Genomic DNA, 15,915 nt, shown 5'->3' on the forward strand with positions numbered 1-15,915 from the left:
CCCGAGGGAATTGGTTGCCAGGGACTTGTCCTGTCTCTGTTAAGACTGGAGGAGAGTAATTTAAACACCCATATTTGAAATCTTTAACATTTAGCACCCCCCCCCCCCCACCCTTGACTGAAATGCATTTGCTTTGAGTTGGTTGGGATTGGAGCAGGGGCTATGTTAAACATCCCCCATGATGTTTATAACATTAAATATTAAACTCTATCCTTTTTCTTGCTTCTCTGAAATATATCCAGTCTACATTTCGATCCTTAGAAATAAATCTGTAAGACTCTTTGACCTAGCTTTTTGTTATTCCAATTAAATTCCACTTTCCTGATTTGATAAGCATTCTTATCACATCTATATGTGATACATTTTGTTCAATGGCCAATGGGATACATTATGTTCCCAGCTCAACTATGCAGGGAATCTAACACTTGCCCATGTAGAAATTGTTAGCTTCTAGCTTTGTAGCTACACTGTTCAGGAAGAAATCAGATGTGCTGGATTGTAATCTAAAATTCATTCTCCCATGCTGATGGGATTCAATCAGCAATGGTATTCAATCTTGGTTCATATTGTCTCTGTCCACCCTGGTTAATTATGCTGCTGGACAATCAATGAAGTCAAGAAATGGCTGTAATCTCTGGAGATTCTTTATTCTGAGCCTCCATTATTTTTGTGAAAGGTAATATTAACAGGCAAGAGATTGTAGCATATAAATGGAGAGGTGGTTTTCAATTGTATTCCTTGCAGTTGTTATTTAACAACCCAAAAACTCTGCTAAACCTTCATACAAATCCAATTCAACATGTTAATGGATGAAGTGTAGAAATTTATTTTCTGTCATCTCAAAATTAGCAACTGAGAACCAGCTGGGAAATGTACTTTACAGTTGAGACATGCCATGCATAATTGCCTGGGGAAGATTACTAGTTAACATCATTCAGGACAAAATGGGAAAAAATTGCAAGTTACACTATTATCTATAATTCCAATTAATTTATTGAAATGCCTGCATCTCCTCCATATAGAAATCCAGTTTTCTTTGTTGATGCCTAGAACATAATAAGAAACATGGACAGGATTAGGTAATTTGGCCTCTGATACCTATTTCGCCATTCGATAAGATCTTAGCTTATCTTTTAGCTCAGTGCCATTTTCCTGCACTAACCCCATGTCCCTTAATTCTCTTAGTATCTAAAAATTTATCATCTTTAACTGAAATATACTAAGTCTCCACAATCTCTTGGGTGATGTATGCCAAAGATTCACTAACTTCTGCTGGAGAAATTTCTTTCCATTTCATAAAACCCTGTTGATTCTGTTCAATCCAGTTATAATTTACCAAGTGCCCTGTTACCAATCCTTTAATTAAAAGTTCCAGCATTTTCCCTACTAACGTCAGGCTTAAAGGTCAATAGCTCCTTACTTTCTCTCATCCACCTATCTTAAATGGTGGGGTTATACTATATTTGTGACTTTCCAATGCCTTTACTACACTGCAAAGGAGAATGAATAATGTGTATGAGGACTTCATCTTCCATCTGGGTGTGCTGCAGCCTTCAGGGTTCAATATTGGATTCAACAGTTTTAGGTAACTTGCTTTCTTTGATTGTATCAGAATTGGCCAGTTCTGCTACAATGTTAAATCAGCTTTTCTTACTTGATTGCTGGGCATTTCTTACAGATCTGACCTGCAATTTTCAACTTTTATATGTTCCTTTGTTTGTTTCCTCTATCTCTAAGTGCCCCCATTAAACTATCAAACAGATGGGTTTTATCAACAGCTTATCATTACAGCAATTCTGGCCCCACACTATCAGAGATACTCCCTGTGTTCTATCTGTCTCTTCTCCTCCCTCACTGCAATTTAAAACTAACTTGTTTTCTCTCTTACCCAATTTTGATGAGGGGTCTTTGACCTGAAACATTAACTCTGCTTCTCTTTTCACAGCTCTGTCTGATCTCCGGAATGTTTTCAGCATTTTCTATTTGTCAATCATAGATGATGTATGTCTTATCATGGCTCTCTCATCCCTATTTTTGTATATTACAAAATTGCCAATGAACAATTGCTGACATGCCATTAAAGTCTTGTCCATCCTTGTTTTCAGTTCTATACTTCTGAGTAACTTCCACAAACAAAGGAAATTTCATTTTACTCTGTAGCACCAGTACATTTTGATTTAGGAATAATGGGTGCTGAAAACAGATGAATGGTGTCAGAGGGCTATCACAACCAAGGACAGACAGCAGGCGTCCTATACTAAACGTGCAAACACATTATCCAATTTCCTGCTTTTCAAAGCAATCAAAATCCTGAAGCAAGCTCTGGTTGTCCGTGACAGGGAGCTAAATCGGTCAGTTAGTATCTGTTTGTGCTATCAACATGATGGCGTTAACTTCAGTGAGAGCTGATTGGAGTATTGTAAGTTCAGTGTTGCAAAGGTTTTATATAGAAATTTACTGGCACCATGACAGCTTTGGTATATATATCAAAAGGATTAATGTCAATTCAAAAACATATATGTTGCAGTGTTCTTCATATCTCATGCATTTTATAGGCTACAAAAAGCAATGAGACAGATTTTGCAGAAAAAAATCATGTTGCCTGAATGACACACAATTTTACTTTTGCACAGAGCAGACACTTGATGAGACATTGTGTGAATTGTAAATCATAACAATTTGTGGTCTATTATTTGTACTGCACCACCATTAGCTTTGGGAAATTGCCATCTCGCCCTTCACCTTTGGTGATTTTCATGAAGTTGCTGCATTTGCACATTAAGTGTCCATTCAGCTTGCCACTAAGATAAAGTCAAGTGATAAAATGGATTAATTATGTGACATGATAATTGTTAATGCCATTAGCCTAGAAGGTGAACAATTATGACTGTGGAGTTTTGTTTCTTCAGGTTACAAATTGCTTCAGAAGATTTTTAATTGAATACTTTTTACATCTTAATTTTCCTTTGTTCTTTTTTTCCGTAATCCCAGCACTTTTCCCCTCTCTTTTTGTACCTGATTGCAGAATGTTCAATTTCATTGACAACTCTTCAGCAAATGAAATGGTCTGCATACAGCAAGATCTAGACAACATTCAGGTATGGCCTGATGAGCAGCAAGTAACATTCATGCCACAGGATTGCCAGGCAATGACCATAGCAAAACAAGAGAAAGTCTAACCACTTCATGTTCAATGGCATTACTGAGTCCTCCACCATCAATCTCCAGAAACTATCTGGGCCAGCTACATAAATAGTATGGCTACAAGAAGAAATCAGTCTGGAGCAAAAAAACAAACTACTGGAGGAACTCAGGGGTCATGCAGCATCTACAGAGGTAAAGACATAGTCAACATTTTGGGTTGAGACCCTGCATCAGGACTAGAATCAAGAGTCTGGGTATCCTACACAAGTGACTCATCTACTGGTACCCCAATGCTTTTACACCATCTACAAGTTACAGGTTAGGAGTGTAATGGAATACTCCCCACTTATCTGAATGAGTGTAGCTCCAAATACTGTCAAGAAACTTTTACCCATCTGGGATAATGCAGCCCACTTTTGGCACCCCATCTACCACTCAAGACATTCTTTCCCTCCATCACAGGTGGACCACGGTTGCAAGGAGCACCCACCTGCAAAATGCTCTTCAGTTACTCACCCAGGCTACCCGACAGCACCTCCCAGACCCATTATGACATCTACAACCAAGAAGGTCATGGCAGCATGTACATGGGAACACCATCATCTGCAGGTTCTCTTCCAAATCGTGCACCAGATACATTGCCAGTCCTTCACTGTTGCTGGATTAAATTCCTGGAAGTCCCTACCCAACAGAACAGAGGGAGCAGCTTCACCAGAATCATTCCAACCTAGAGCTGCTGGCATATGCCACTTTTCACAGTTTGCTGATCATCACTTCATTGAGGTAGTCCTTGGTACTCAAGATCTCATTCTCTTTTCCATCAGCAACAGGAGGAGGCAGGTTGGCTACAGGCATTTGCTGCCATTGCAGGTTTCACTAAAGCTGAGCCACTCACAGACCTCACTCGTCCTTACTGCAACCTCCCTGGTGTGGTAATCAAGGAGTTTAAAACAACCATTCCAGAATAATAATGGACAATGTTTTCAGTTTGAAGAAATATTTGGAGGTTGCCACATGCAAAGACAGTTAATAGTCCATGAAGTTCTTTGAGAATGCGAAGAAAATATGAGGAGCTTGATATTGACTTAATTGAAAGAATAAATCTCAGGGTATTAATTGACTGATCACAGAATTATGAATCGAGAACTGTTTTGAGAAGCCATCGGTGTCAATTAAACTGTGAAATAGACTTAACTATGTACTAAAACTAGACCTTTACAAAATAAAGAAATGATGCTGCAAAGTAAAATCCTCTCATTCTCATTTTTCTCTTTGGGGAGTTGTCTGGGTAGGCTGGGACTCAAGGTCTCAGAGTTCTAATAAATTGACAAAAAATCAGAAGCTTTCTAATTGCAGTGACGCAAGAAAAAAATGGGTCCACTCTGAAACATCAGCAATGCAATCCAACACCTTAACAGTGGGCAGATGAGCTAGCTGTTACCATGGTAAGAAGAGGTAACTACAGGCCTAGTTTAAGGCAGCAAAATATTTATGTGGTGAGACTTGGTCGAGACACTCATGGGAAAACTGGCAGCAGCAATTAGTTCCGTGTTCCTCTGTTCCTGATTGGCTTAATACCAGTAATCAGGATGGCACACATTTGGACAAGAGGAAATGCGGGTAATATTGTGATAGTTATAGTTCAGCTACAACAGGACATGGGTGGATGAAATGGGTCAGACCTGGACTAGAGTGACCTCTTAATGTAGTAACCATTCATTGGAGCAGAACAGAAGGACTAGAAGGGAGATGGATCTTGGAAGCAGGAATGAATTCCTTACCAAGCCTTGAAACAGCATGAGAAATTGCAATTGCAGTGAGAATGTAAGACCAACACTCAGACGGGAGGAATCTAGGTCTGAGGTACAGAGAATAAAGGGAAGCCACAAGCCTGACTGAGACTGATCACCTTACACCTTGACATGTTATATACTGTGCAAATTATGCTTTTACTTTGTCTTTGCCCCTACAACATGCATTTCCCCTAATTTAAGAAAAATCAAATTCACAGTGTGCTTCACTGAATAAAATTAATGGGCAGAATTTGAGGTCAGTCACCTGAGTTCATTGCTGACTTCTGAGTAAAAGTTAAATTTACCTGGAGTGATCCAGATAATCAGAAGTTTTCCCCCATATGAACTACATGGGTGTCCACAAGTGAAATGTAAATAATGTTCCTCTTGTCTTTCATAGTATAAATTTTAATTTGTGTCACAGAACAAGGCAAGAATTTGTCTACTGTGAATTTTCCTCCTAGTACAGAATTAGTACCAGAATAGCCTAAATTCAAATGACTTTTCACCATTAATTGATATCTTATAAATAAATCAATATGTCTTCATCTCACATAATCTAATCCTTCCAAATTGTATACTTGAACCTAATTAATACCTGCTTCAGTTGTTTTCGAGTTGTCAAAGATCATTCCAAAATTCTTAAGATTTCAGCCCTTGTCTGTAGATATTCTTTTGTGTGAAGGACATATAGATGGCAGGCAGAAACAAACACATAAAGGTATTTTTCCCTAGCCAAAATAATCCCTTGCAATCTCTCTTGCTGGACAGTGTTTTAAATTTTGGTGAAGAAAGTGACACTGGTGAAGTAAATCTAATACGAGGCGTTACAGGTGACACCATGTCTGTCCCTTTTCACAGGGTGATCTTAAAGTCAAAGTTCGTAGAAGGACCAGTCGAGATAGAGGAAGGGAAATTTCAGCCTTTGTAACCCCTTCTGGATTGTATGAATACAATGTTTTGCTATTTGGAATGAAAAATGCTCCGGCAACATTTCAAAGAATGATTAATTCAGTGATTCATGGGTTAAAACATACAGATGCCTACATTGACGACTTAGTGACTGGGAATGATACATGGGAGGATCACATCTCTGCGTTAGAAAGGTTGTTTGAAAGACTTTCCAAGGCTAACCTTACAGTTAACTTGGCTAAAAGTGAATTTGGCCATGCCACTGTGACGTATCTTGGTTATGTTGTAGGTCAAGGCAAGCAAGCTCCTGTTCAGGCAAAAGTTCAAGCAATATCTGAGTTCCCTATTCCCACAGGTATGAGGACTGTTAGAAGATTTTTGGGAATGGTTGGATATTACCGAAAATTTTGTAAAAATTTTGCTGATATTGCTCTTCCCCTAACTAATCTTCTGAAGAAGGGAGTAAAGTTTGTTTGGACAGATTCTTGTCAAGAAGCATTTTAGAAGCTGAACGAGAACAAAAGAGATTAGAGGCTGAACGAGATTAGAGTTCCTCCAAACTGCTAATCCTACACATCTGCTTCTTAATATGTTCTCTTAAAGGTCATTCTTGGGTAACCTTTGTGTACCAATATATGGTGTCTTGCAGCTTGTTAAATGTCTCTGAACAAGGGGTATGGTAACAAATATAGGCTTAGATTTCCTATGACTTTATCATTTTGATTTATTTATTTTGGTAACTTTCTATTAATTTCCTTTGGTTAAAAATGGGGAGGATGGATCACCTGTTCAGTAGGTGTAATTGAAGAACAACATGCCTCAATGGAATTGAGTTTTGTGAATCCTGTATTCTTTATAGTGAATTTTTATGTCATGGGTCATAACCCTTGACTTCACAAGAGATAAAGTTTAAATATTCCAGGTTGTTCTTCAACTGTTAGCTTAATTCACTTTATTTTTTCCTGGATTCCATTCGTGTTGATATTGGTCAAGAGGAGAGAAACTAGTTTATTCATTTATTACCAAAGTGAATAAATTAGTTATGGGAAAGATGAAATATTCAGTTAATGTAAAATAAATAACTCTAGGGATGTAATAAAATTAATCCCCTCCCAAAAAAATCCTTTAGCGCATGGGTTAACGACATTCTGATATAAGAGTGGGGTATCTTCACCATGAGGAGGGACATCTACTCAAGGGCTAAAAATATGGACAATAAATGCTTGGTCATCTTACAGAAGTAAATTTTAAAGTAAGGAAGTCTACACTTACTTATATGTGTCTGTTGATGGCACTCTCCACTTCTGGATTCCTTGCCAAAGTCCTTCAGCCACAACCACCACAGATGTATTTGTATTCCGGTAAGCATTGTTGCATTGAGTTTGTGTTGGCCCTTTGGGCCCACTGGCACCACATGTTGTAATGATCCATGGACCTAAAAATTAAAAAATCAGAATCGGATTTATTATCAATAACCTGTGATGTGAAATTTGTTGTTTTGTAGCAGCAGTACAGTGCAAAGACATAAAAATCTATAAATTACAAAAATAAATAATTAGTGCAAATAAAAGGAATAATGAGGTAGTGTTCATGGGTTCATGGATCATTGAGAAATCTGATGGTGGAGGGGAAGAAGCAGTTACTGAATCGTTGAGTATGGGCCTTCAGGCTCCTGTACCTCCTCCCTGATGGTAGTAACTAGGGCATGTCCTGGATGGTGAGGGTCCTTAATGATGGATAAAATGAAGAGGATAAAATGAATAAGCCAGCTGTGACTATATTTTATAAAAGTTAAACTCTACCGATGTTGGTAATCTGAAATAAAAACAGAAAATGTGTTAAATACTTAGCAAGTCAGGCAGCATTTATGTAGACAAAAAAAGTTACTGTTTCATGTCAATCAGTTTTCAATGAAAGGGTGGAGATTAGATGATGCAAGGTAGCTTGATGCAAGGCAAAAGTGGGAGGCAGTGCTAATGGGAATTAAAGTAACTGTTAATGTGAAGCCTAGGGTTCCTGTCAAGCTGAAGATTCTACATAAATAGAATGGAAGAGAGCGGAAGGTGGATGGGAGTCAGTGTAAGCAAGCTAGCTATGGAAATCACTGGGTTTAGAGTAGATACCAGTCATTAAGCAACTTTCTGAAAAAAGAGACAAGGAAATCAATGATGAGAAGGAAAGAATTGGAGGTGGTTCATTACAGGTGAGGTAATGGTGGAAATAAAAAGTGAAGGATATTTTCTTGTTCTGGGCAAGAGCAGGAAGTAGCAAGAATACAGCCATCAATGCACCATAAAAAGAAGTAATAGATGGGATGTTAATTGTAGAACAAGGGATGATTATTATATCCCATAAGAGATAGGTATAGCTAGGATCCATAGGGGCCCTGCTTTGCAATATCTTTTATTTGGAGGAGAGTCAAAGATGAGGTGTGAGAACAGGTTCAACCAGGCAGTGAAAGGGGGCAATAGATGGGGACTGGTTTAGTTCATTAAAGGAAAAAGCATAAGGCTTCTAGATATATGGAAGGTTGAACATTCATCATGAAATTAGGACAGGTACAGCCAGAAAACTGTTTAATTGCTAGTGAATATCGGAAGTGTTGCGTATGCGGCTGGGTTGGACATTGTGCTGACTGTAAAGGTTTAATGTAAATTTCTCCTTTGGTCATTTAGCATAAACAAATCATACATGATTACAAATTGGCATTAAATCTCTCAACTCTGCTGATTCAAAACCATATTTACTTGCAATAATATCAAGAGGAAGCTATAGCACAATTATCTGAACTAATTAACTTAGAGATTTTTTATTCACTGAAAATTAGTGACAACAGGGATTTCTGTCCTAGGTTTTCAAATTCAATACAGATAACAATACTGGTACCGCATAATACATGATCGTGTTGAGCAATATACCAAAGTAACAGTGTTTCTCTGGCAACACACATAGGAACACAGAAATAACTCACAGTAGGTGAATATTCCATTGAAAGTAAGGATGATTATTCCCTCCTGAGAACAACATACCCAGCTGGACTTTGTTTTCTGTGCTGTCCTTCAATTTTATATACACAAGAAGTTAAAAAGACAATAATCTGACTGTAAATTGTTTGTTGAGCACTCTTAAGATTATTCAACCAGATAGATATAGCCACAGGGCCTAAACATTCACTTGCAGACAGTGCAATTACTCATTAGAAGGAGTTTAGAACCCCTGCTGCCTATTTATTAGTTACAACGGGAGCAAGCATTGAGAGTGTTGTCTTTTTATAGTGAGGCTGCCAAGCTGGTACAATGGCAATTAAGCTTCCAGCTTCATTTAAATACAATTTCAGATGCTGCAGATTTGAACCCAGTATCGTAACTGATCATAGATGGAAGGGGTTAGAGAGATTCAAACATGGAGTTCCGAGAATGGTGGACATGCATTTGGGAAGCAGGAACAGGTAAAAGTACCTTGGAAGGGGCAGGGAGTCTGGAGCAAGGATAGCTGTTTACAACAACAGAGGGGGTCATGATGGCTGATTTCAAAGAGGGAGAACAGTACTCAAAGAGAGATGACCATTAACAATACCACCAGAAGACAACTGGGGAAAGAAGTTAGGTGGTCTTTAATTCAGTGGAAACCGAGCTGAGGAAGTAGGAACTCATAATTAAGATGAGCTTGGAGTGGGCATGAAAGAAGAAGAAATGTGATTTAGAAGTTCCTAAAACTTTGGCCCAATGGGCTACATGGAATGAAAGGAAATGACAAAGGCAGCAGGGCAGATGATCTCAATGAGTTCCTCGCACGTGAGATTGAAGAACACAGAGCAGAAGGATTTAAGAAGACATGCAACAGTTGAGAAGATAATCTGTGGTTGTCATGTTGCCCAGGATGATCCTGGAGTGAAAGCTCTGCAATGAAAGAGCAGGACCTGATTATGATTTGGGTGGTCCAGCTATATCTGACAGTGACAGTCCAGTTTGTGTCCTTTGAATTAAGGAAACAGTGGTGAAGCCCACACTAAGAGAAGTGACCAGAGTTAGAGTTACAGTTTAATAGGGAGTAGGCCACCAAAGATGAAGTAGTGCTTGGTCGAGCAAATCATTCACTGCAAGAATGTTGCAATGAATCTAGGTCCAATGATTAGATAATTGAAAGCACAGTTATATGTGAATTGGGAAAAAGTTTTGTTCAGGGGCACCCATGGAAGGAATTAGAGTTGGGTGCAGGTGGAAAGCCTTTCAAGTGAACAGAGATGACATTATCCGTGTGAGATGGGAGTCGCAGGGCCAAAAGAGATGGCAAGTTCAAGGGAGTGACATAAGTCATAGTTTGGGAAATTACATGGAAGGAGAAGTTGAGAGAGGATGAAAGGGCAGTGAACTTAGAAGACAGGCTGCAATGTAAATTAAGTTGGCAATCATCAAAGTTGAAAGAATAATGACCAGGTACAAAGCTGAGAAAGGAGAGCTGTGAAATTATCTTGGTGAGAAAACTTTTATTGCCCTTGTATAAATGGTAGAAGAGAGTGATTTTAACTGAGTCAAAAGAGATACAACAAGGCGAGCTTGTAACATTGACAGTTATGCTCCTGAGAACATGTTTCATTGCAGTATTCTCACCTATGTTCCTGAGCACACACCGCAGAGCAGCATTCCTCAGTGTTTTCCTGAGCAGACTGCATTGCAACAGATCCAGCTAGTTTCCTTGGCACAAACTGCATTGCAGAGTTCCCAGTTATATTCCTAGTTATGTTCTTGCAACTTCATTTCATTACTTTCTTTAAACATAATAACATAAGAACTAGGAGCAGTGGAAGCCCATCTTGCCTTCAAGTCTGCTTTGTCATTGTCAAGATCATGCTGATCTTCTACATCAGCTCCATTTTCCTGCACTATCCCTATATTCCTTTATTCCCTTAATATCCAGAAATCTTTTGATCTGTGTGTTAAATGAACTCTGGAGTAGACAGTTGTAAAAATTCACCACCCACCGAGTGAAGAAATTTCTCCCATAATAGTCTTAAATGACCTCAGCTTATTCTGAGACTGTGACCCCTGGTTCTAGATATCTCAGCCAGGGGAAGTATTTCCTCTGCATGCACGCTTTCAAGACCTGCAAGAATTTGGTATATTTCAATGGGATCACAAGAAAACAGGAGCAGGAGTAGGCCATCAGCCCTTCAAGCCTGTCCTGCCATTTAGTATGATCATACCTGATCTGTGCTGGCTTCAACTCCTCTCCTGTGCCATTTCTCCATAACCCATTATTCCTCGATCTATCAAATATCTAATATTTATCCACCTCCACTTTAAACATTTCTAATAATCCAGCTTCCACCACCCACCAGGGCATTAACCACCCTCTAGAAGAAGAAATTTATATGTACCTCAGTTTTAAATGATTGGCCCCTTATCTTGTAGTGATGTCCCCTTGTTTGACACTCTCCCACGAGCGATAACATCTCAACATCTATCCTGTCAAGCCCCCTTAGGATCTTATATATTTGAGTCAGGTCACCACTCATTCTTCTAAACTCTTGGGAATGGAAGTCTAGTGTACTCAACCTCTCTTCATATAGAAAACCCACCAACTCAGAAGCTGGTCAGGTCAATCAAATGCCTGGGATATGGATATTCAGGTTCCTGTGACTCATCTTCTTTGAGTCTCATCAATTTCTCGCATTCTTTTTTTTACTCATTCCTGATAGATCCACAATTCTCCACTATTTCTGGCATGTTTTTTGTGTCTTTCTCTGTGGTGACAGACAAAAAGTATTTGTTTAATTTCTCTGGCATTCTCTTATTCACCACTACAAAGTCTCCAGTCTCCATCTTTTCTCCTTGTTAGTCTTTTCCATTTTACAAACTTATGAAAGCCCTTGTAGAATGTTATTAAGTTTCTCGCCAGTTTATTCTCATAATCTGTCTTTCGTTTCTTTCTCAATTTCTTGGTCCTCTGCTGAGTTCTAAAATGCTCCCAATCCTCTGGCCTACAGTTATTTATAACAACTTTGTAACTTCCTTTGATTTAATGTCTTTAATTTCCCTTGTTAGCCAAGGATGAACCACTTTTCCTGTTGGATTTTTGTGCCTTGAAGGATTATACCTATTATTTGTTTAAATGCTAGCCATTGCCTATCCGCTGTCATACTTTTTGATGTAGTTTCCCAATAAACCACAGCCAATGCAATCCTCATACCTTTGTAGTTTCCTTTGTTTAGATTTAAGACCTAAGTTTTGGATTGAACTACATCACTTTCAAATTCAATGTAAAATTCTACCACATTATGGTCAATCTTCCATAAAGGCACACTAACGACACGATTATTAATTAATCCTTTCTCAATGCAGTATATAAGATCTAAAATAGCCTTTTTCCCAGTTGAGTCCTCAACATATTGATCTAGTAAAGCATCTCATATACATTCCGTGAACTCATCATCAAGCTATTACCATTAATTTGATTTGTCCAGTCTATATGTAGATTAAAGTCTTCCATAATTATTTTATTGCTCCATTACAGCTGGATGACCTCACATCAGAATATTAAATCCTGAGGACAGCAACATACCTAGACAGAAGATGAGGTGCTATTCCTTGAGCCTACACTGGACTTTGTTCTAACAGTGCAGGAGGGTGAAGGTTGAAAGATCAGAGAGGGAATGGGATGCAGAACTAAAATGATTTGTCTCTTGAGGCTCAGGGCCACTCTTAGAGACTAAGTAGAGGTGTTCTGCAAAGTGATCATTCAATCTGCATTTATTCTTCTAACGCACAGGAGTACACTTTCTGAATAAGTGCAAGTGAATCGGAGTTTCACTTGGAATGACTGTTTGGGCCCCCGGATGGTGGGAAGGGACAAAGTAAAAGAGCAGGTGTTGCACCTCCTGTGGTTGCAGAGTGGCATGAGAAAAGGAATGGTTGATGCAGACATAGAAACAAATTAGTGAGTCATGGAGGGAATGGTTCCATTGAAATGCTGAAAGGGTAGGTGAGGAGAACATGTGTCTGGTTGTGGAATGTTGTTGATGGTGGCAGAAATCACAGAAGATGATTTGTTGCATGTGGAGGCTGCTGGGTTGGAAGGTGAGGACAAGGGGCAACTATCCTTGCTCTAAGTTTGAGAGGTGAAGTGCGGGAAATAGAGGAGATAATGCTAAAAGCCCTGTCAAATATGGTGGCAAAGTAGCCATAATTAAGGTAAAGGGAAGGCATCTCAGAAGCACTGGTGTGGAAATTTTTGTCTTTAGAACAAATTTGACAGAGATGGAAAAACTGGGAGAATGGAATTGAGTCCTTACAGGAAGCAGGGGATTGGGGAGGAGGTCTAGTCAATATAGCTGTGAAAATCTGTGTACTTGAAATGAGTATTGGTCCTTAACCTATTCTGTGAGATGAAGATGAAGTCGCAAAGGGAAAGGACAGTCAGATGTGGAGTAGTATGAAACTTGGCAAAAAAGTAATGAAATGTATGAGTACAGGAAGCAGCACCAACACAGATTATATTGGAATAGGTGGTGAAGGAAAGGGCCAGAATAGGACTAAGACAAGGAATATTCCATGTATTCCACCAAGAGGCTGCCCTGCGTGAGTTACACCTTTGACCTGGAGAAAGTGGATGGAATTAAAGGAGCAGTTGTTCACTGCAAAAATTAGTTCAGCCGGGCGAATGAGGGTGGTAGTGAAAGGGATTGGTTGGGAATCAGTTCATGGAAGAATTGAAAGCCCTCTGACCATCCTGATATATGATGGGGGGGGTGGGTATTTTGACTTCCCTGATTGTCCACCTGCAGTCACTGGTGAAATTCAGTCATTTGGTTAAACTAATCTGCTGAACTTGAGGTTGAATTACAAAGTGGACAAACACAATGTTATTTCCAATTGGTGCCTGGAATGTAAGAAGTTAATGTCATAGTGGCACTCTGTCCTATAAAATCAGTTTAAACGCTACATTGATTCAGAAGATTAAGGGAAAACGATACTCTTACTGAACTGACAAAAGAAACCTAATGTTTGCACTATTTGCTTGCGGTCGATATAGCAGCTCTTAATGTCTCATTGTGTGCTACATCACCAAGCCATTATGTTCCTGAACTAGATGCTAAACAGCATTACTGCAAGTTATCTGGCCAAAGTACAGTTTCTTCAGACCAAATCTTACTTACTTTTAAAATCTAAGCAGAGTAAGACTCTAAAAGTGCTGTCTAGATGATGCTCCAAGACTGCAGATTTTGTAGATGAAGCTGGCATGATCGCATGTCATAAAGCTACATCAATACTGAGCATGGCTTCATCATACACTGTTAATTGCTGAAGAGATCCAGAGAAGAATTCACAGGATATTGCAGTTGACTTCCTTGGTTGTCATCTCCTATTGTTACAATTGGTGCTTATAAGCTTATTTTCTTTCGTATTTATCTTCTGCTGTGCTCAGCACGACTACCCTGCTGGCTATTGGCATGGTGTAACATCAGCTGTCCCTTAGCTTAGTCAAGCAATAGGCTGACAATGTTGCCCTTACAGAATCATATCTTATAGGCATCAAGCAAAGTAAGTCCTGCATGCTTCCTGTCCCACTGACAGCACGGACCCACCAGAAGTGGCAGCATGCTGGTATTACAGGCAGGAAGGAGTAGCCCTTGGAGATTTCAGTGTCGACTGCAGACCATATTAAGTCACAAGACGTCAGGTCAAACATTGGGAAGGAAACCTCTTCCTGATTACCACATATTGTCCTCCCTCAATTAATGAATCAATCCTTCTCTGTGTTGAACAATATTTGGAAGAAACATTGAAAGTGCAAAGGCACAAGATGTACTTTGGGTGAGAGACTTCAACATCCATCATCAAGAATGGTTTTGTAGTATCATCACTGACCAAGCTGGCCAAGCCCTGAATAAATCAAGAATAGCCAAGAAAGCACACCAATCCCTCTACTTCCTCAGAAGGCTATGGAAATTCGGCAGATCCCCGATGACTCTTACCAATTTTTACAGATGCACCATAAAAATCATCCTGTTTGCGATGGAAACTGCTCTGTCCAAGACCACAAGAAATTGCAGAGTTGCGAATGCAGCCCAGTCCATCACACAAACCAGCCTCCCCTTCATTGACTCTATCTACACTTCCCGTTACCTTGGAAAGGTAGCCAACATAATCAAGGACCCCTTCCACCCAGGTTGTTCTTTCTTCTCCCTTCTCCTGTTGGACAGAAGATACAAAAGCTTGAAAGCCCATACAACCAGACTGAAGAATAGATTTTGTCCCACTATTATCAAACTCTTGAATGGACCTCTCATAGCTAAAGATGAGTTCTTGATCTCCAAATCTACCGCATAGTGGCCCTTGCACTTTATTTGTTTATGTGCACTACACTTTCTCTGTAGCTGCAACACTATATTCTACACTGTGTTCTCTTTTTATTACCTTGATGTACTTATGTATGGCATGATCTGCCTGGACGGCATGCAAACAAAAGCTTTTCACTGTATCTCAGTACATGTTACAATAGTAAACCAATATCAATACCAATACCATGATGAGGGATGAATCACTTGAATTTGTCCTCACCAATCTACCCCTGGCAGATGCATCTTTCCTTGATGACACTAATAGAAGTGACCACCATGCATTCCTTGTGGAAACAAAGTCCTGGCTTCACACTATGTGTGGTGCTACAATCATGCTAAAAAGAATAGACTCAAAACTAGATTTGACAGCTCAAAATTACGCTTCTCCAAAGTGCTGGGGACCATCAGCAGTAGCAGAAATATACACCATCACAATCAGCATATCCCTCCCTCCACCATTATCAGTATCAAACGAGGGATCAATCCATAACTAAAAATGACGAGGTGCCAGATTAGTAAAGTTCCATCTCAGGAACTTTTTTCCAAGGCAGTCCCACTTCATAACAACATAATAAATAGGAGCCATTTATCCTTTGAGCCTGCCCTGACATCCATCAATATCATAATTAATCTTCTTCCTCAATGTCATTTCCCAGCACTATTCCTATATTCCTTGATTCAGTTAACATCCAGGAACCTATCGACCCCTGTTCTGAATAAGCTCAA

At 39.4% G+C, this 15,915-nt stretch overlaps 1 protein-coding gene across 1 annotated transcript in view; it reads right to left on the reverse strand.

Moving 5' to 3' along the window:
* Positions 1 to 15,915, reverse strand: part of LOC127568015 (ALK tyrosine kinase receptor-like) — a 257,341-nt gene that overhangs the window by 135,287 nt on the left and 106,139 nt on the right. Inside the window, exon 3 of the mRNA XM_052011262.1 lies at positions 7,122 to 7,284. Coding sequence (XP_051867222.1) covers positions 7,122 to 7,284 — 163 coding nt within the window. The remainder of the gene's footprint in view (positions 1 to 7,121; positions 7,285 to 15,915) is intronic.

This window comes from Pristis pectinata, chromosome 3 (assembly GCF_009764475.1).
Source record: "Pristis pectinata isolate sPriPec2 chromosome 3, sPriPec2.1.pri, whole genome shotgun sequence".
NCBI classification, from domain to species: domain Eukaryota; kingdom Metazoa; phylum Chordata; class Chondrichthyes; order Rhinopristiformes; family Pristidae; genus Pristis; species Pristis pectinata.